The sequence below is a fragment of the Hemiscyllium ocellatum genome, chromosome 35 (assembly GCF_020745735.1).
Source record: "Hemiscyllium ocellatum isolate sHemOce1 chromosome 35, sHemOce1.pat.X.cur, whole genome shotgun sequence".
Classification (NCBI taxonomy): Eukaryota; Metazoa; Chordata; class Chondrichthyes; order Orectolobiformes; family Hemiscylliidae; genus Hemiscyllium; species Hemiscyllium ocellatum.
The window spans coordinates 44060873-44082419 of record NC_083435.1 but is presented as its reverse complement, the minus strand read 5'-3'; the positions used below and the strand labels follow the sequence as shown (position 1 = coordinate 44082419).

At 46.2% G+C, this 21547-nt stretch overlaps 1 protein-coding gene and 1 long non-coding RNA gene across 3 annotated transcripts; one reads left to right on the top strand and one right to left on the bottom strand.

The window, feature by feature from the left end:
• Positions 1-678: 678 nt before the first annotated feature.
• Positions 679-9578, bottom strand: LOC132832525 (uncharacterized). The gene is made up of 3 exons (XR_009646960.1): positions 9515-9578; positions 7190-7248; positions 679-1277 (listed from the first exon to the last, which is right to left on the bottom strand). It is a non-coding gene; the product is annotated as an uncharacterized LOC132832525 (long non-coding RNA).
• Positions 9579-9647: 69 nt separating this feature from the next.
• Positions 9648-20154, top strand: LOC132832516 (zinc finger protein 271-like). 2 transcript variants are annotated; one of them, XM_060850588.1, is made up of 2 exons: positions 9648-9711; positions 16796-20154. In XM_060850588.1, exon 2 carries the CDS (start codon positions 17234-17236, stop codon positions 18335-18337), a length of 1104 nt encoding a protein of 367 aa, XP_060706571.1. In that variant the 5' UTR covers positions 9648-9711; positions 16796-17233; the 3' UTR covers positions 18338-20154. The 2 variants fall into 2 exon arrangements, with proteins under 2 accessions (XP_060706571.1, XP_060706572.1); XM_060850589.1 differs by lacking the exon at positions 9648-9711 and adding an exon at positions 10585-10644.
• The last annotated feature ends 1393 nt before the right edge of the window (positions 20155-21547 follow it).

Here is a 21547-nt window from a genome sequence, read left to right as displayed (position 1 = left end):
TCTCATTCTCAGATGTTTTTTTCAGGGCTAGATAGAGGGGGAGAAACCCATGGGTTCTGACAGCCTTACCGGATGGAGTGAGAGGCTGGGTATGTTTCACTCCTACCCAAACTTTATACTTCACAGGACCATACCTCGCATCAATCATGAATTGTACCCATGCAGAGCCATTCCCATAATTTCAACAATGAAGAAAATGGTCTCTCTTGCTTACAGCAGTTTTGTATTCGAGATTCGTGTTCCTGATAACATTTTACCCTTTCCCCTGGTCCAGGAGATCAGATTGAACCCAGTGTGGAATACTTTCCCCATTTGCAACCCTGTTGGAGCTGTCCCTGTAATTATGTGAGGATGGTCCTATAATCAAACAGGAGCTGGGACAGTTTGGTATTGAGTGAGGCTGTAGGCTGTTTCTCTAATTCTGCCTTCAAAGTTTGGACTGCTTTTTTCACCAGACCATTGGACAAAGAATGGGATGAAGCTGTCCTTACATAGCAAATGCCATTCGATTTTAAGACATACTTGAATTCTCTATTGGTAAACGATGGCCCATTGTCTGTGACCAAAACGCCCAGGAGTTTGTGCATTGCAAAAGATCATCCCCATGTTTGACGAATGAACTCTGTTCATGTCTAATCTTGAATGGGCAACCACATTAAATAAAACATAGAGCCCACGAAAGAAATGGCATAAACGACATGTAACCGAATCCAGGGTTTATTTCGTTAATCCCACGAACATAGAAGAGCTGCAAGCGGTAATCTTTGTCCTTGTCAGCACTCTGGGCACTGCCCCACCAACCCAGTTCTGTCAGCATGCAATCCTATCCATCAGGTATAACTTCTTGCCAACATCTTCATTTTTGACACCCTTGGATGACCCTGGTGGCATTCAGCCAGTATATGGCGGTTACCTTCGCTTGGGAAATGACTCTTGCTCCCTATAATAATATGCTGTCCTTGACAGTGATCTGGTTCCGCCAGGTCTGGAAATGTTTCAATTCCGGTTCTGATGGCCCTTTTGTACCCTGCATCATCATGAGATGTTTTGGTTTTGCTAGGACGTGATCTTTTTTGTGTCTACCGTCCAATATTGTTGGTGGTAAGTGGAAGGGTGTCCAGAAAGTTTAAATTCAGAATGAATTCTTCCAGGTGGTGGTACTGATGGTTAAGTTTCTGTCGGTGGGAGGTGGCTCAAGGCAACCGACTTGGCCTCCCAGATGTTGTTCGAGCTTGTAATTTTATGCACAAGAATAAGAGCCCACCACTGAATTTGACCTGAAACAATGAGCAGAACTGTCTCAAACTCTTTAAATAGCTCTTGGAGGGGTTTGTGGTCTTTTACTATGCCACATTTATGTCTGTAAAAGTATTAGTGGAACATTCTCACACCAAAGATAACTGCCAAACCTTCCTTTGGTATCTCGGCATATCTTCATTCAGTAGCAGTCAAAGTCTGGGAAGCATTTGCCATCGGGTGTTCCTCCCCACTGGGCCAGCGGTGAGCCAACACTACCTTAATACCACTGCAGGAGGCATTGCATGTCTGCACCACATTTCACTTAGGATTGTAGTGTGCCAACACTTCAGGCAACGACAGCTACTTCTTCACTTCCTGAAAGGCTATATTTTGGCTATGAGAGCATTTCCAAGGCTGTATAGCAACTGTAAGGCTGCCAGGATAGAGGCCAGGTTAGGTGTGATTTTTTTCAAAATAATTCATTAACCAAAGAATGAGTTAAGCTCCAATATAGAAGTGAGAACCAGGACAACCTTGATCGCCCTCATTTTAACTTCCAACAGGTGTAATGTGGTCTTGTTGACTCTGTATGGTAGGCTGATGGAGAAAGTGAAGTCACATAGGATCCAGGGTGTTCTAGCTAGATGGATAGAGAACTGGCTGGACAGCAGAAAACAGAGAGTAGTAGTGGAAAGGCATTTCTCAAAATGGAGACCTGTGACCAGTGGTGCCCCACAGGGTTCCATGCTGGGACCACTGTTGTTTGTGATAGACATAAATGATTTGGAGGAAGGTGTAGGTTGCCTCAGTCGCAAGTTTGCAGATGACACTAAGATTGGTGGAGTAGCAAATAGTGAAGGGGACTGTCAGAGAATACAGGTAGATTGGAGAGTTGGATGAAGGAATGGAAGGTGGAGTTCAATCCGGGCAAATGCAAGGTGATGCATTTTGGAAGATCCAATTCAAGAGCGAACTATATAGTGATCAGAAAAGCTCTGGGGAAAATTGATGTCAGAGAGATCTGGTTCAGGTCTACTGTACCCTGAAGGTGGCATCGTATGTGGAAAGCGTAGTCAAGAAAGCACATGGCATGCTTTCCTTCATTGGATGGGGTATTGAGTACGAGAGTTGGCAGGTCATGTTACAGCTGTATCGGACTTTGGTTCAGCCACATTTGGAATATTGTGTACAGTTCTTGTCGCTACATTACCAAAAGAATGTAGATGCTTTGGAGAGGGTGCAGAAGAGGTTCACCAGGATGTTGCCTGGTATGGAGGGTGCTAGCTATGAAGAGAAGTTGAATAGATTAGGATTACTTTCATTTGAAAGATGGAGGTTGAGGGGGCATCTGATTGAGGTCTACAAAATCATGAGAGGTATAGGCAGGGTGGGTAGCAAGAAACGTTTTCCCAGAGTGGGGTCTCAATTACTGGAGGTCACGGTGAGAAGGGAAAAGTTTAAGGGAGATATGCGTGGAATGTTCTTTACACAGAGGATGGTAGTGCCTGGAATGCATTATCAGTGGAGGTGAAACGCGGCAGACACAATAGACAGATGCATGAATCATATCAAAGAATGGAGTAAGTGAGGACTGCAGATGCTGGAGATCAGAGCTGAAAGATGTGTTGCTGGAAAAGCGCAGCAGGTCAGGCAGCATCCAAGGAGCAGGAGAATCGACGTTTCGGACAAAGGAATGAGGAAGGTGTGCCAAGCAGGCTAAAATAAAAGATAGGGAGGAGGGACTTGGGGAGGGGCATTGGGAATGCGATAGGTGGAAGGAGGTTAAGGTGAGGGTGATAGGCCAGAGAGGGGGTAGGGGCAGAGAGGTCGGGAAGAAGATTGCAGGTCAAGAAGGCGGTGCTGTGTGCAAGGGTTGGGACTGAGATAAGGTGGGGGGGGGGGGGGGGCGCGGAATGAGGAAGCTGGAGATATCTGCATTCATACCTTGTGGTTGGAGGGTTCCCAGGTTGAAGATGAGGCGCTTTTCCTCCAGGCGTCGTGTTGCCATGGTCTGGCGATGGAGAGCATGCTCTTGGCGGAGTGGGAGGGGGAGTTAAAGTGTTCAGCCACAGGGCGGTTGGGTTGGTTGGTGCGGGTGTCCCAGAGGTGTTCTCTGAAACATTCCGCAAGTAGGTGGCCTGTCTCCACAATGTAGAGGAGGCCACATCGGGTGCAGCGGATGCAGTAAATGATATGTGTGGAAGTGCAGGTGAATTTGTGATCGATATGGAAGGATCCCTTGGGGCCTTGGAGGTAAGTGAGGGGAGAGGTGTGGGCACAAGTTTTGCATTTCTTGCGGTTGAAGGGGAAGGTGCCGGGAGTGGAGTTTGGATTGGTGGGGGGGTGTGGACCTGACGAGGGAGGTGCGGAGGGAGTGGTCTTTCTGGAATGCTGATAGGGAGGGGAGGGAAATATATCCTTGGTGGTGGGGTCTGTTTGGAGGTGGCGGAAGTGACGAAGGATGATACGATGTATCTGGAGGTTGGTGGGGTGGTAGGGGAGGAGGTGGTCCTGGTGGCGATTGGAGGGGCGGGGTTCAAGGGCGGAGGAGGAGGAAGTGGAGGAGATGCGGTGGAGAGCATTGTCAACTATGTCTGAGGGGAAATCGCGGTCTTTGAAGAAGGAGGCCATCTGGGTTGTTCGGTATTGGAATTGGTCCTCCTGGGAGCAGATGCGGCGGAGGCGAAGGAATTGAGAATATGGGATGGCATTTTTACAGGGGGCAGGGTGGGAGGAGGTGTAATCTAAGTAGCTGTGGGAGTCAGTCGGTTTATAGTAAATGTACGTGTTGAGTCGGTCACCCGACATAGAAACCGAGAGGTCAAGGAAGGGGAGGGAAGAGTCTGAGATGGACCAGATAAATTTGAGCTGCAAATGTGTTGCTGGTCAAAGCACAGCAGGCCAGGCAGCATCTCAGGAATAGAGAATTCGACGTTTCGAGCATAAGCCCTTCATCAGGAATAAGAGAGAGTAGCCAAGCAGGCTAAGATAAAAGGTAGGGAGGAGGGACTAGGGGGAGGGGCGATGGAGGTGGGATAGGTGGAAGGAGGTCAAGGTGAGGGTGATAGGCCGGAGTGGGGTGGGGGCGGAGAGGTCAGGAAGAGGATTGCAGGTTAGGAGGGCGGTGCTGAGTTGAGGGAACCGACTGAGACAAGGTGGGGGGAGGGGAAATGAGGAAACTGGAGAAATCTGAATTCATACCTTGTGGTTGGAGGGTTCCCAGGCGGAAGATGAGGCGCTCCTCCTCCAGCCGTCGTGTTGCTGTGTTCTGCCGGTGGAGGAGTCCAAGGACCTGCATGTCCTCGGTGGAGTGGGAGGGAGAGTTAAAGTGTTGAGCCACGGGGTGATTGGGTTGGTTGGTTCGGGCGGCCCGGAGGTGTTCTCTGAAGCGTTCCGCAAGTAAGCGGCCTGTCTCACCAATATATATTTTACTCAGATAAATTTGAGGTCAGGGTGAAAGGTGTTAGTAAAGTGGATGAACTGTTCAACCTCCTCGTCGGAACACGAGGTAGCGCCGATAGTCATCGATGTAGCGGAGGAAAAGGTGGGGGGTGGTGCCAGTGTAGCTGCGGAAGATGGACTGTTCCACATATCCGACGAAGAGACAGGCATAGCTGGGGCCCATGCGGGTGCCCATGGCAACTCCTTTGGTTTGGAGGAAGTGGGAGGATTGGAAAGAGAAGTTATTCAGGGTGAGGACCAGTTCAGTCAGTCGAAGGAGGGTGTCAGTGGAAGGGTACGGGTTGGGTCGGCGGGAAAGCAAGAAGCGGAAGGCTTTGAGGCCCTTCGTGATGGGGGATGGAGATGTACAGGGACTGGATGTCCATGGTGAAGATAAGGCGTTGGGGAACGGGGAAGCGAAAATCATGGAGGAGGTGGAGGGCGTGGATGGTGTCCCGAATATCGGTGGGGAGTTCTTGGACTAAGGGGGACAGGACTATATTGAGGTATGCAGAGATGAGTTCGGTGGGGCAGGAACAGGCTGAGACAATGGGTCAGCTGGGACAGTCAGGTTTATGGATTTTGGGCAGGAGGTAGAAATGGGCAGTGCGGAGTTGTGGGACTTTGAGGTTGGCGGCGGTGAATGTGAAATCATTTCAAAGAATCCCTACAATGTGGAAACAGGCCCTTCAGCCCAACAAGTCCACAGCGACCCTTTGAGATATTGTCAGCCTGTGTCATTTCTAGCAAACAATAGAAAACCTATCCCAGGTTGCCATTTATCTGGATGCATGCTGATAACTGGGAAGATCAAAAAAGTGCATTTAGAGAACTTGGGCTCAATGCTAAAGAATATAAGAACATAAGAATGAGGAGTAGGAGTAGGCCATCTGGCCCTTTGAGCTCATGCACCATTCAATATGATCATGACTGATCTTTTGGTGGCCTCAATTCCACTTACCCTCCATCTCACCATAACCCTTAATTCCTTTACTGTTCAAACAAGTATCTATCTTAGCTTTAAAAACATTTACTAAGGATGCCTCAACTACTTCACTGGGCAGGGAATTCCATAGCTTCACAACCCTTTGGGTGAAGAAGTTCCTTCTCAATTCAGTCCTAAATCTGCTTCCGCTAATTCAGTCCTAAATCTACTCCCCTTAATTTTGAGGCTATGCTGTCTTATCTTCGTTTCACTACATTTACCCCTGACTAATGCACCTAACCTACACATCCCTGAATATTATGGGCAATTTCACATGGCCAATTCGCCTAACCTGCACATCTTTGGATTGGGGAGAAAATTGGGGAGAAAAGCAGAGCACCCAGAAGAAATTATCCAGCTGTGAAAAGGTTTTGCAGTTTGTTTGAAATCCCCACAAAGTCAAATCTGTTGGGCTTCACAATATGTACAACTGGAGCTGGTCATTCCTCTAACTGTTCCGTGGTTTGGTGTTTCATTTTCTTTCCTGTCTCCTGATTTCTGCCACTATTTTCCCACATAAGGCAAAGACACTGGCTGGGCCTTGCAGATTCATGGAATTACTTCCTGGTTAACACATAAAGTGGCCTTGGCTCCTTTGACAGTCCCTAGACCTTCCAAAAAAAAACTTCCAGATATTTCGTTAGGATTTCACTCAGACAGCCATTTTCTAATTGAAAAATGTTTAGCCAATCAAGGAGAACCTTTCTCAACCAATTTTGCCCCATTAGGGCCTGAGCCTTTCACTACAATCAGTGGGAACTGAACCAGCTGCCTCTCATAAGAGATGGGAATCAATGTTATATCCTTAATCTGTAAAGGTTCTCTGGTATAGATTCTCAGTCTAGCACAGGTCTTGTTCAAACTTAAAGGTTGAAGTTCAGAGTGAATTTTGGTAAAGAATGATTCTGCAATCACAGATGCAGTGCACTGGTATCGACCTGCATTAGAGCTGTGTAACCATTTAACTAGATATTTATTTTGATTGGTTCTAATTTGGACGTTGCTAAGTAATTTAACAGTCCCAACCTAGCTGTAGGTGGGATTTTCAGGGTGTGCACTCTTCTGGATATTAGCCTATGAGTTCTCTTTCTTAACTCAGGACTCTTGAGGGTCTTTTGTTAGCTAGAGTGTGCATATCAGCAGCAACTATAATGGCCTACTGTCCTGGATCCTCGTGACAATTTTAACTGTTTGGCTGATGCTTGGCTTTGTTTTAGAGTTTTCCTGTGGACTGAGCAAGATTCCCACTGTTCAGGATGTGCCCTGACTGAGGCTATGCAATTGCCTTCATTCAACAAGTGTTGCCTCAGCTCAGTCAGCTGCTGAATGTGTCTACTCACATTGGAATACCCCGTATTTCATATGCTCCACTAGCTACAGTTTCTAATGACAAAGCTTGTTGTACTATCCATTGGAAGTCCAGTTGGCCCTTAGCTAGTAGGTGCTTTGCATGGTCACATCATTAATCCAACATACCAAACTGTTTTTCAACATTTTATACAGGGTTGAACCAAAATCACATACCTCTGCCAGCAGTCTTAACCTTGACATAAATCCTGGCATGGATTCCTTTGGTTCTTGAACTGTTGAGTAAAACAAATAGCATTTCAAAATTACAGAAGGCTTAGGGTCATAACATTCCTAAGCTAAGTCTGTGACTTTTGAAAGGTTTTAGTATCTGGTGCCCGAGAGTCTACACACTGCCAGGAGAATTACTCATTATTTTCAATCTGCCTCAATATCATTTGCATGGAAAAAAAAATCTTATTCTTCCAACATATGGGCCCAGTCTTCCATGGCAGGATCGAATGAGCCAAGCTGTTCAAGTAGAAGATAATGCCAGAAATGCTTACCTCCAACTCAAAGATGACTGTTGCGAGTGAATCTCTTCAGGAGTGTGTTATTCTCTCGACACTATTTAAATAACACCACGATGACCAGTATCCCATCACCAAGTCAGCCTTTATTTACACGTGTACAGTACACAACAGGCTGTATTCTCTGGGGTTTAGAAGGGTGACTGGGGATTTGATCGAAGTTTTCATGCTATCAGCCACAACCGCTCACCTTTTCTCTCTATCTGAAAGAGTAGGTGGACAGAACATTGGAGCTAAGACCTGACTCCAGTGTTTGGTCATTCACCACCGGGGGCCTATTTGATATTGACAGAGACACTGATAAATACAGGAGGGGCTGACCTGTCACAGAGTTGTCATGCTTTGGAAGAAACATTTGCAATGTGTTGTGAGAATGAGGTCGCTCCAGGCTCTTCATTGAAAATCGGACTTTTTATTGAGAGAATATTGCCGGTTCCTACTGTGAGTATGGTCAGAGGCAGATATGGAGTAGGTCTTTGTAACCAGAAGCTTTTACTGAACAGGATTGCAATATACACAGAACAAGGAAGTTTCTTGCACCTCTATCAGATGGTGAAATCTACCCTATGCTGTCTCTCACTTGACCTTACATCACTGCTGATGTATATCAGTAATCCATAGACACAGGCAATGGATGGCAGACATCTCAAATTACTCAAGAAATATCACCAGCAGTGTTCCTGTCAAATCCTGTAAATTTCAAAAAAGAATAGGTGCTCCAATATCAGTGTCCTCTCCCAGACCAACACCCTTGGCAACAAGACAATGGTTACTGTCAAGCAACTGCATTAGATAGGCCACTTCATCCACATGTCTGACAAGCTTCCTAAACACAGTTTACCCCTGCCCAAAATTTAGTCAAAACCAGTTCACTCTTTGTTTTCTCAATTCAACATTCTTTGCAGTTGGCTAGTTCGCACCAGTCCCCTTTCAATTATGCTCTATCGTTCTGCCTTCTACCTTCAGTGATTTAACACAGATACACTGAGGTCGCTCTGCTCCTGCACTCTTTTAGAATTGTATCTTCATTTTAGACTGTGTGTCTTTCTCTAAGTTCTTCCAACAAGATAAATCATTTCAAACTCACTGCATGAAATTCCACCCTCTGGGTGAAATAATTTCTCCTTAACTGCCCTCAATCAATATTTGTAAATCTCTGCTCCGTGGCTATTGATGTCTCTATCCAGGGAAATAAGACTGAAACAATCCCATCAGCTACCTCAACCACTTCCCTCCTTTCCACTATCCCCACCTGAATAAACGTCCACGAATGTTGCTTTGCCCTAGCCCTGAACTCTTATCTTTCTCTCTCTTCTATTTCCTCTCATGCCCACTCTGAGCTCATCTTGGGCAGAAGACCCATCTGTTCCCTTGATGCTATTCTCATAAACAGCTATTCACCCATTTCCCTTCCTCGTCCCTTGTTAGTCAAGATTGTTCGCAGTTCTCTCCTCTAAGATATTGTCCGTCTTTTTTTATAGTCTGGAGGCATATTTGGGACATGAGTCAGGTGAGGCATGAGGGGCAAAGCATGTAAGTTGTACAAGGTGTGTGGCATGAGGCGAGGTAAGAGACCTGGCAGAGAGATCTGCTGAGCACAAAGTTTTTATTCCCCAAGCCATTCACTCAGTAACAGACACAATCTTACTGTTGCAGAGGGTCCTCAAGAACAAGTTACACCTTGAGCACAGAATTGCTCCTTATCTCTGTCTCCCTTTCCTGACCCTTTGTGCTGATCCCAACACGGCAGAAAATTCCTGCCATGAATACTGTGGATGTTCATCTACTGCTCTGCTGTCAAACATCCGAGGATACAGAATTTACACTAATGTTAGTTTAAAAGTCTCCCAGCATGAAAAATACTATTCCCACACCAGAAATTCCTGTCAAACATTTCCCAGGAGAACTGAGACAGCAGCTGCAATAAGTGAGGTTTTATTCAGATGGTACAACGACAAGTTTAAATCCCCACCTGATAAGCTGCTCAAAGTCACCTCCATTTCCCCGGTCAGTTTCCCAAGTTTCAGGAAACTCATGTTGCTCCAGAAATATTTGGATTGACTGTGAGAGACGTCAATCAGAGAGTCCACCCACTCTGCCCATTGTCTCCTCTTCCTCTTCCAGAGCTGGTTCACTTCCTATAGGGACTGAAAACCAAGTGAGGAGATGGTGAGTGAAGGAGCAGGCTTTGTTTTTGTTTTAAATTTAACCTATGTTTTTTCTAATTATCCTGTTCAGAGATATTATTTACACACCACTGGAGTTGTGGGACTCCAGAGATTATCATTACATCACAAGAGGGTCTCTGCCAGGCCTAGCTTTTTTTCTAAAATCCATTTTTATTTAGTCGTGGGGAAAATTCCACATTTTATATTTTACAGTGAGACGAAAAATGAAGACTTTGTGAATACAATTTATTTTTTCCCACTACCAGGAAACACCCTGGTTTTGGCTCATTGGATATTTGCAAGCAAAGCCTGTTCTGGGCAACGCTAACATCAAAAAGTGGGTTGGGGGTGGGAATAAATCAGAATAGAGTTCGGGGAGGGGGTGGGGAATGAACATTTTATACCCTGCGGAAAGAACAGTTTTTATACAAAGTGCCAGGGATCCGGGCTCGATTTAAATTTAACCTCGGGCGACTGTCCGTATGGAGTTTGCACATTCTCCCTGTCTCTGCGTGGGGTTTCTTCCACAGTCCTCAATTGTGCAGATGAGGTGGCTTGGCCATGTTAAATTGCCCAGGGTGTTCAGGGATCTGAAGGCTTGGTGGGTTAGCCATAAGAAATGCAGGGTTACAGGGATAGGTTATGGTGGAGGGTCGGTGGGATTGGATGGGTCAAACGGCCTGCTTCCACACTGTAGGGATTATATGACTCTTTTCATTTCTGCCGTCAAAATTTTATCTGAAGGCCTGGGCCTTTCCCAAATTCGTGGGCTTGGATTTGATAGTATCCTCAATTCTTTGGGGTTTTTGTTTTGGATGTGCTCGTTTTGCTCAGTGCTGTAGCTGATGGCTGAATTTGGGAAGTACGACCTGAGCGGCATATCGAATTTCCCGGGATTAAACGGAATCCTTCAGTCACCTTCACTGGAGCCAAGGTGACTCAGTGGGTAGCACTGCAGCCTCACAGTGCTCGGGCCCCGGGTTGCATTGTATCCTTGGGCGATTATTTGAGTGGAGTTTGCACATTTTCCCTGTGTCTGCGTGGGTTTGCTCCCCCAGTCCAGAGATGGGCATGTAAGGTGGATTGGCCATGCTAAATTGCCCATAGTGTTAAGGGTGTATTATCGTGGGGAATGCAGGGTTATACAGTAGAAGCGCGGTGGGTGGGAGGGATGTTCTTCGAAGGGGCAGTGTTAACTCGATGGGCCGAATAGCCTGCTTCTGCACCACCGGGATTCTATGATTTTCCTCAGCTTCAAGTAAGATCTGGGAGAGGCGGTGCATACATTGTTGAGACCAGGTCTGATCGGTAGAGGCTTCGAGTAAAAAATGAGGTCTGCAGATGCTGGAGATCACAGCTGAAAATGTGTTGCTGGTCAAAGCACAGCAGGCCAGGCAGCATCTCAGGAATAGGGATTCGACGTTTCGAGCATTCCTGATGAAGGGCTTATGCTTGAAACGTCGAATTCCCTATTCCTGAGATGCTGCCTGGCCTGCTGTGCTTTGACCAGCAACACATTTTCAGCTGATCGGTAGAGGCACCTGCCCCTTTGGATAGTTATCGTCGCATGTGGCCGATCCAACACGTCCTGATTGACAGAAAACCCAGCCAATGGTGGTCCCATGTTTTATCACTGTGCTGTTCCTCCCATCCGGTGAAGGGTTGCAGGATCGTGGGAACAAGACAGATGTCTGTTTGTTTTAACCCTCAGCTTCCTGATCTCTCCTCCAGCTCTTGGTGGTGTTTCTGGGCCTAAACCTTTTCCTTCATAACCTCTCTTTCGTTCATTAGGATGGCACAGTCCTGCATTCCACTGTGAGTGGGAGAAAGAGAGGACTGCAGATGCTGGAGATCACAGTTGAAGACTGTGGCGCTGGAAAAGCAACAGCAGGCCAGGCATAAGCATAAGTTTCGAGCATAAGCCCTTCATCCGGAATGAGGCTGGTGGCCCAAAGGGCCTGAGTGATAAATGGCAAGGGGTGTGGCTGGGGGGAAGGTAGCTGGAAAGGTAGATGAAGGTGGGGGTGAAGGTGATATTTCGGAGAGGAGGGTGGAGTAAATAGGTGGGAAGGAAGATAGACCGTTCAAGAGGGTGGTGCCGAGTTGGAAGGTTCAATTTGAAAGGTTCAATCTGGGATAAGGTGAGGGGTGGGGAAATGAGAAAACGTGGTGAGATCCACATTGATCCCGTGTGGTTGGAGGGTCCCAAGACGGAATTTGAGGTTTTCATCTTTCAGCTGCCTCTGCCTCTGCCTCCGGGCTTACTTTTCCCATTAGGACTCCCGTCCACCCTCTGTCCACACCCCTCACCCACTCCAACCCCTCACCCTTGCAACGCACAGCCCTCCACTCCAACCCCCAACATTACCATCAAACCTGCAGACAAGCGAGGGGCGCTGTGGTAATTTGGCGCACCGACCTCTACACTGCTGAAGCCAGGTGCCAACTCACGGACACCTCCTCCTACTGCCCCCTTGACCATGACCTCACCTTCCATCACCAAACCATCATCACCTAACCCATCCACAACCTCATCACTTCAGGCGATCTCCCATCCACAACCTCCAACCTCATAGTCCAGGATTCCCGCACTGCTTGATCCTACCTCTTAGCCACAATTCACAAACCTAACTGCCCCGGTTGACTCATTGTCTGCCCCACTGAACTTATCTCTGCATACCTTCACGCAGTCCCGTTCCCCCTTAGTCCAGTAACTCCCCACCTACATTCAGGACACCACCTACACCCTCCACCTCCTCCGTGACTTCCATTTACCCAGTCCCCGGCGCTCATCTTCAGCATGGGCATCCAGTCCTTGTACACATCTATCTGCCATGACGAGAGTCTCCAAGTCCTCCGTTTGTTCCTGTTACGACCGACCCAGTACCCTTTCACTGACACTCTCATTCGACTGGCTGAACTGGTCCTCGCCCTCAACAATTTCTCCTTCCAATTGTCCCACATCCTCCAGACCAAAGGGTTAGTCATGGACACCCACATAGGCCACAGCTATGTCTGTCCTTTCGTCAGGTACATGGAACAGTCTGTCTTCCACAACTATACTGGCACCATTCCCCACCTTTGCTTTCACTACATTGATGAATGTATCAGCGCAACCATAAGGAGGTTGAGCAGTTCATCAACTTCACAAGCACCTTCCACTTCGATCTCAAGTTCTCGATCTCAATTTCTGGCAATTGACTCAACACGGACAACTACTACAAACCCACCCACAGCTATCTGGACTATACCTCCTCCCACACTGCCTCCTGTATAAGTGCCATCCTTTATTCCTGATTCCTCCACCCCATCTGCTCCCAGGAGGACCACTTCCACCACAGAACACACGACATGCATTGTATCATCTTCTGCCATTTCTGCCATTTACAAACAGACCCCACCAGCAGAGAGAGATTTCCCTCCCCACCCCTATCTGCATTCCGGAGAGACCATTCCCTCTGCGACTCCCTTGTTAGGTCAACTCCCCCCCCCCCCCCCCCCCCCCCCCCCCCCCCCCCCACCAACCCACCCTCCATTCCCGCCACCTTCCCTGCTGCTGCAAGAAGTGCAAATCCTGCACCCATATCTCCCCTCTCACCTCCATCCAAGGCCCCAAAGGTTACTTCCACATCTGATAGAGATTTACCTACACTTCCACACAAGTCATCTACTGTGCCCATTGCTCCCGATGTGATCTCCACGACATTGGGGAGACAGGATGCCAATTTGCAGTTCATTTCAAACAACATCTCTGGGACACCCATACTAAATAACCCCACTCCCTGTGTCTAAATACTTTAACTCACCCCCCCCCCCCCCCACTCCGCCGAGGATATGTAGGTCATGGGCCTCCTCCATCGCCAAACCCTAACCATCCGATGCCTGGAGGAAGAATGTCTCATCTTCCGCCTTGGGACGCTCGAACCGCATGGGATCAATGTGGATTTCAGCAGTTTTCCCAATTTCCCCTGCTTCCACCTAATCCCAAATGCAACCTTCCAAATCAGCACTGTTTTCTTGAACTGTCCTACCTGTCCATCTTCTTTCCCACCTATCTGCTCCACCCTCCACTCAGACCTATCACCTTTATCTGCCTACGCATTCTCAGCTACCTAGCCCCCAGCCCAACCCGCTCCCATTTATTGCTCAGCACCCTTGGGCCACCAGCTTTATCCCTGATGAAGGGCTTATGTTCGAAACATTGATTCGCCTGTCCTCGGATGCTACCTGACTGGCTGTGCTTTTCCAGCACCACACTCTTTGACTTCCTCTGTGAGTGAATAAGCATGTGTGAGTGACCGAAGTGTACAATTGTATGGGCGAGTAGGACGGTGAGTGACTGTGCAAGTGAATGTGTGAGAGAACAACGAGGGTGAGCAAGTGTGTGTGTGTGCAAGTGAGAGAGAAAGGAGAGAGAGAAAGACAGTGGCTGAGAGTTCATGTGTTTGTGAGTGAAAGTGTAAAATTGTGTGCTTGTGTAAAATCCTGTGCTGAAAATGTGTTGCTGGAAAACCTGAAGAAGGGCTCATGCCCGAAACCTCAATTCTCCTGCTCCTTGGATGCTGCCTGACCTGCTGCGCTTTTCCAGCAACACATTTTCAGCTCTGATCTCCAGCATCTGCAGTCCTCACTTTCTCCTCTAAAATCCTGTGTGCATGCAAGGCAGAAACCTGAGACTGGATATGAACTGGATCTGTGCAGGAGGGTCCTGTAAGCACAAAGCCAAAAGGTTTTGCATTGCCTGGATGTAACAAATTGATAGCCCTGCGACTATGGCTCCCAGTTCTGGATACCTCAATGGGACTGGTTTTAAAAGAAAACCAAGAACTATGGATGTTGTAAATTAGAAACAAAAACAGAAGTTGATGGTGAAGCTCAGCAGGTCTGGCAGCACCTGTGAAGAAAAAACAGAGTGAACGTTTGAGGTCCTGAGATCTTTCCCAAGGAAGGGTCATTGGACCTGAAATTAAGTCTGACTTCCCTTCACAGGTGCTCCAGACCTGTTGATCTTTTCCAGAAACTTCCGTTTTTATGTCAACTGGACTGTTAATGGGGTCACAGCATCATCGAGATGTACAGACCCTTTGGTTCAACTTGTCCATGCTGACCAGATATCCCAACCCAATCTAGTCCCACCTGCCAGTACCCGGCCCATATCCCTCCAAACCCTTCCTATTCATATACCCATCCAAATGCCTTTTAAATGATGCAATTGTACCAGCCTCCACCACTTTCTCTGGCTGCCCATTCCACAGAAGCACCACCCTCTGCATGAAAATGTTACCCCTTGGGTCGCTTTTATATCTTTCCCATCTCACCCTAAACCTATGCAATCTAGTTCTGGACTCCCCCACCTCCAGGGAAAAGACCTTGTATATTTACTCTCTTCATGCCCCTCATGATTTTATCAACCTCGATGAGGTCACCCCTCAGCCTCCAACGCTCCAGGGAAAATAGCGCTAGCCCATTCAACTTCTCCTTGTAGCTCAAATCTTCCAAACCTGGTAACATCCTTGCAAATCTTTTCTGAACCCTTTCAAGTTTCCTAACATCATTGCGACAGGAAGGAGAACAGAAATGCATGCAATATTCCAAAAGTGGCTGAAGCAATGTCCTGTACAGTTGCAACATGATCTCCTAACTCCTGTACTCAATACCAAGGAAGGCATACCAAATGACTTTTTCACTATCCTATCTACCTGCAACTCCACTTTCAAGGAGCTATGAACCTGCACTCCAAGGTTTCTTTGTTCAATATCACTCCCTCAAATCTTACCATTAAGTGTATAAGTCCTGCTAAGATTTGCTTTCCCAAAATGCAGCACCTTGCATTTATCTAAACCAAATTCCATCTGCCACTCCTCAGCCCATTGGCCCATCTGATCAAGGTCCCATTGTAATCTGAGGTAACCTTTTTTGCTGTCCCCTACACCTCCAATTTTGGTGTCATCTGCATACTTACTAACTATATCTCTTACGCTCCAAATCCAAATCATTTATCTAAATGCTGACTATTCCTAATTAGTCTTTGTCTTTTCAAATATGTGTAAATCCTGTCCCTCAGGATTTCCTCAAACAACTTGCCCACCACTGATGTCAGGCTCACCTGTCTATAATTCCCTGGCTTGTCCTTACCACCTCCCTTAAATATTGGCAGCACGTTAACCAACCTCCAGTCTTTTGGCACCTCACCTGTGACTATCGTGATACAAATATCTCAGTAAAAGGCCCAGCAATCACTCCCCTAGCTTCCCTCAAAGTTGTTGTGGTTCTGTTCGCCGAGCTGGAAGTTTTTGCTGCAAACGTTTCGTTCCCTGGCTAGGGAACATCATCAGCCAGGGAACGAAACGTTTGCAGCAAAAACTTCCAGCTCGGCGAACAGAACCACAACAACGGACACCCGAGCTACAAATCTTCAACCAGACTTTTCCCTCAAAGTACTAGGGTGCACCTTATCAGGTCCTGTGGATTTATCCATTTTAATGCATTTCAAGATATCGAGCACTTCCTCCTCTGTATTATGGACATTTTTCAAGGTGTCACCATCTATTTCCGTGGTGAGTGTCGGGGATATAATTGACCTGGGAATAGGAGTAATACCAGACTCCTGTATTCTACTTTTTGAAGCTCTTCCTCTTCCTCAAATACTGTAGGAAATAAGGAGAGAAATTTCAAAATCTCCATTGAAATTACATTTCCTCTGAGTGCCTTTTTATAAACACAGTGTACAGGTGAAACTGATCTTCATCAATTTGACCTGAGCTCACAGAGAATTGATTACCTGTATGACTCTCCACCCGACTGTATTTTCCATTGTTTACATGGTGCATAGGAAGATAGGGTCTGGGCAAACGAAAGAAAGTAGCCATATTGTTTCCTCCTGTTCACTAGCCAGTATTCCTTCTGGAAACTGTATGTGAGACAGTCAAGTGAGGAAAAAGAAAGGACGTGTATCTGATCTCCTCACACAGGGCATGAGCAAACTGACACTCACTGTGCGACAGTCTCTAACTGAGGAGCCAGTCTCTTCAGCAAAGGAGGAGAAAGAGTTGAAGGAACTCATGTTTCCTATTCCCGTTTTGCAGAAGGATGATGCTATATGACACGAGAATACACCACAGACAGATCCCGACCATCACTCGAGGAACAACTGCAGGAAGACATTCAGTCCCTTCCCAGCATTGCTCAACACGGAAAGGTTCGGCCGTGAAGCCATCATCTGGAAGTTGGTCAGGTCAGGGAAGCTTTGACGTATCATCTGATTGAAACTGGTCAATGGTGTGGAGCGTTCCATCAGAACTAACCTTTCTGAAGTTTCGGCTGTGGGTGATCAGTCAGGGTGAGGCTGGGAAGAAATGTGAGTGGCTCCAACTGTGGTGAGAGCTTCAATCATTCATCGAGCCTCATGAACCACTGACTCATTCCTGCAGGTGTTTGAGTGTGAGAAGGGTTCCACAAGCATTTATGATCCTCAAACGCACAAGGTACATCTGTTGTCCATCTTGTAACACAAGGGCAGCTTCATGGAAAAGGAGCCATTCAAATGTGAGGTGTGTGACCGAGGCTTCACAAACTCATCGATGCTTGTGAAACACCGACGCATTCACTCTGGGGAGAAGCCATTCAAGTGTGACGTGTGCAAGAAATCCTTCACACAGTCATCTAATCTTCACACACATCAACGTGTTCACACTCGGGAGAAACCATTCACGTGCGAAGTGTGTGACAAATCATTCCCACATTCGTCAACCCTCCGCCTTCACCAACGTAGCCATACAGGAGAAAAACCGTTCACATGCAAAGTGTGCAACAAATCATTCCTTAAATCTTCGACCCTTCGTGTACACCAACGCATTCATACCGGAGAGAAACCATTCACGTGTGAGGTGTGTAACAAATCATTCTCACAGTCATCGGCCCTCAGCATACACAGACGCATTCACACTGGGGAGAAACCATTCATGTGTGATGTGTGTGACAAATCTTTTTCAGATTCTTCAACTCTGACTGTACACCAACGTGTTCACACTGGGGAGAAACCATTCACATGTGAAGTATGCGACACATCGTTTTCGCAGTCATCGACCCTCCGCTCACACCGACGCACTCACACTGGGGAGAAACCATTCACATGCGAGGTGTGCAAGAAGTCATTCCCCCTGCTGGTGTCACTCCGTGCACATAAACGTGTGCACACTGGGGAGAAACCATTCAAATGCACTGAGTGTGACAAAGCATTCACACGTTCCTCAGGCCTCCTGGTCCATCAGAGGACCCACACGGGAAACAAACCCTTTAAGTGTGAGGTGTGTGATAAAGCTTTTGCAATATCTACAAGTTTGCTGATCCATGGAAGGATCCACACAGGGGAAAAACCCTTCAGGTGTGAGGTTTGTCAAGTGGTTTTCAGCCAACCCACTGACCTCCTCAGGCACCAGAGGATTCATACAGGGGAGAAACCCTTCAAGTGCGAGGTCTGTGACCAAACTTTTAGGCAGTCTTCAGCACTTGTGCAACACCGACGCATTCACACAGGGGAGAAGCCTTTCACATGTGAAGTGTGCGACAAATCTTTCTCAAGGTCATCAGATCTCCTCCGACACAAGAAGATCCACACAGTGAAGTAATCCTTGTGGTATAAAGTTTCTGCTAAAGCTATCATGATATCTGACCCATCTGGGACACTGGTGGATTCTCATAGTGGAGAGGTTTAATGTTTGTGTCAAGGATCTCGTCTGTTTGTTACAATTCTAGCTCATCTTAATTCTGGACAGGTCTTATCCTAGAGTGATTTAGATCCTGCTTTTGTTGGTGATGTGAATTGTTGTCCGATTCTCTTCAGGTAATGGGTGTGTGATGAATACCATGGGAAATGTTTGTACTCTGCTGTCTAGGAGAACAACTATCCTGAATATGGGGAGGGAGTGGAGATGAATCTCTACAGACCTGAGCTCCCTCAGCCTATCATTCCTCAAAATAATAATTGTGATATGTTTACTTTACACTCTACCAAGATTCATTTCATGTTGTGAGAAGGATCTTGGATCATTTTCAAGTGCTTTTTCAGTTTGTTTGATTTGAAGTTTGATGTTAGCTGAATATTCTGTTGTCTCTGTTTTAACAATCTTCTGTACAGATGCATAACTCTCAATAAATTCGCTGTTTAGTTTAAACCAAGCTTCCTGTCTTGTCAGCATGGTGTGTTCCCATTCACTGGTATCTCAGGATACTACAGGAAGAGTCCTTTATATTACAAATTGTCCAAAGTCACAATAGGATGGTCTACTTTTTCCACCTGCTTCAGTTCCTTTCCCACATTTAGTGATATAAGAGGCAGGCAGAGCATGTACTAGTGTTTGTTTCCATGGCTGTGATTCATGGAACAGGTTCCCAGCTTGGATACAGCTTGAGGACCCTACATGCATCAAGCATTGCTGACAAGGAAATTCTCCCACTATTATCATGTACAATTGGAATATGAGAAAGATTTAGAAGTTGATAACTTGTTTGACCACTTTAACAGACATTGCCATCAATTCCTGGAGTGAGACTCAAACCCAGAGATTCTGCCTTTTGAGGCTGTTTTGCCACTTCACCTCCTTTCTCCACTGATGAATTTATAATTTCTAGTTCACAGGAAGAATAATGTTTCCCTAACAAAAACAAATTTGCAGTTACATATCAACTTCAACAAGGCTTTTTCAAGTGTGGTCACTGTTGTAGGAACAGGCTTACCATTGTGTGCAAAGCAAGATCCTACAAGCTGCAATCATGACCAGATGAGACTGTTTTCTGAAGTGAGTAATGGGATCTATACTCACTCCTGGATCCACATGGTGGACAGCAAATCAGAAACAGTTTTTGTTTCCTTGATTTCTAAACTCCAATGGAGAGCTTTGTCCATTTTAGAAAAAGGTCTAAAGCTTCTTGATTTAATCTCTGGAGAGATCAGGTATCGTTCCACAAACTCATATTGATATGGTTAATGTAATTTCTGCAGTTTCATGCATTCACACACACACACACACACACACACACCTCACACATAACCCACACACACACACACACTCTCACACACACTCACTCACACACCTACACACACACTCACTGTACTAAAACTGAGGTTTAATGAATAAAAGCTAAATTATGAAACTAATGATCGACTAGGCCATAATGAAGCATGAACTAGAAGTCACCTCTGTTATGCCAGGAACATGGTAACCTTGGGCAAGAAACCAAGGAATGCTTCAGTTAGACACAGAGGGCAAAATACAATGAAAGCTCTTTTTATGAAGATAATAAAGGAATGTACTAAATAGCAAGAATTGTAAAATAATATAACATTTTAATTAAAGAAATTGGCAGAGAAAAGCGTGAAATGCTTTAACCAATGGAATTGTCATCAATGATTTTTAATGTAAGAAAATCCATAGCGTGAGATGTTTAAACCAATGAAATTATCACCAATGTATTTGAATGGAAAAATAATGTATAAGTATTAGTGCTGTAAAATCTTCCGTTGCGACTTCTGAAGTCCTTTTTGGAACTCGCCCAATCTTCGAAGATTGAATAAACATCTGTTGCTCCGTTTGTGTGTGTCTCGCAGTATTTCGATTTGCCACGGGAGAAGTGATAGCCGGTGGGGATAAGGGCTGATACCAGTCAACTTGGAGTTCGCCTTTTTGAACTTAACCTTGCGGACAGTCTCCCTTGATACAAGGGTTAAAGGACAGTCCGCGGTTGGCAGAGTTCGGAGGCAGGACCCGGTTGTTCTGAATCAGATCCCTAGAGTTAGAATAGTTAGCCAAGTGTCAGGAACTATTCTCCGGAGATTCAGAAAGCCTAGACAGAATTCACTTATAACAATCTTAACCCTATTGCCCATGTCTGAGCACACAGCAAATCCCATTTCCTAATGCCCCCATATTCACTGATATCAGTCAAGGCTGGTGTGGATTTGAACTGCTGCTCTTCGCTTTCCCACCCTTCTCCCTGCCCTCCACCATTCCCCTCTCTCTATCTCTTTCCCTCCTCGTCTGGGGCCCTCCTCCAACCCCAAGAATCCTCTTATAATGGATACAATAAATGTTGGTCTATTCAATGACACCCACAACCCCTGAAATTACATTTTAAAAATTCGGGATTTGATGAGGAAACTGGTTGCATCTGCAGTTAGAATCCAGATGATATGTTCCCCTTCTGTTGTCAGTAGCAAGAATACTTCTAAAATATAAAAAAGAACTGCAAGTGCTAGAGATCTGAAACAAAACAGAACATACTGGAAAAGCTCAGCAAGTCTGTGGAGAATAGGCAGGGTTAATGTTTTGGATTCACTGACCCTTTTTTAGAACTAGGGAAATGGGTTTGAATGGGTGAGGTGGGCAAAAAAATTGAGGCAATGTCACATCAATAGTCCACCATGAACCGGTCGAGGGCAGACAAGAGGCCAGAGGGAGGGATAAAGGCGGAGAATGAGTGTTGGACGCAGGCAAATCTCAGAATGCAGCGACAGCGGTTTTCACATGATTATTGTACATGGAGACTCTTGGGTGGATTCAAACAATGAAGGATGAAACTTCACTTGCAATCCGCAGGAGGGGAGTCTGAACCGAAAGCAGTCAGTGAGGAATGCGATGCGTCTGTGGAAGCGGGTCTTAGCAAAGACCTTGTCCAACACCAGGAGCTGCAACGAAAGAAATGACAGTCAACAAGGAAAAAATAACAAAAATCCTGTCGTAAAGAGGAGCAGAACTTCTTTAAGATGGGCATATCTGGAAGTGCGTTAAACACAAAAAAAAATCTATGCATGCTGGAAATCAGAAACAACATCAGAAAAT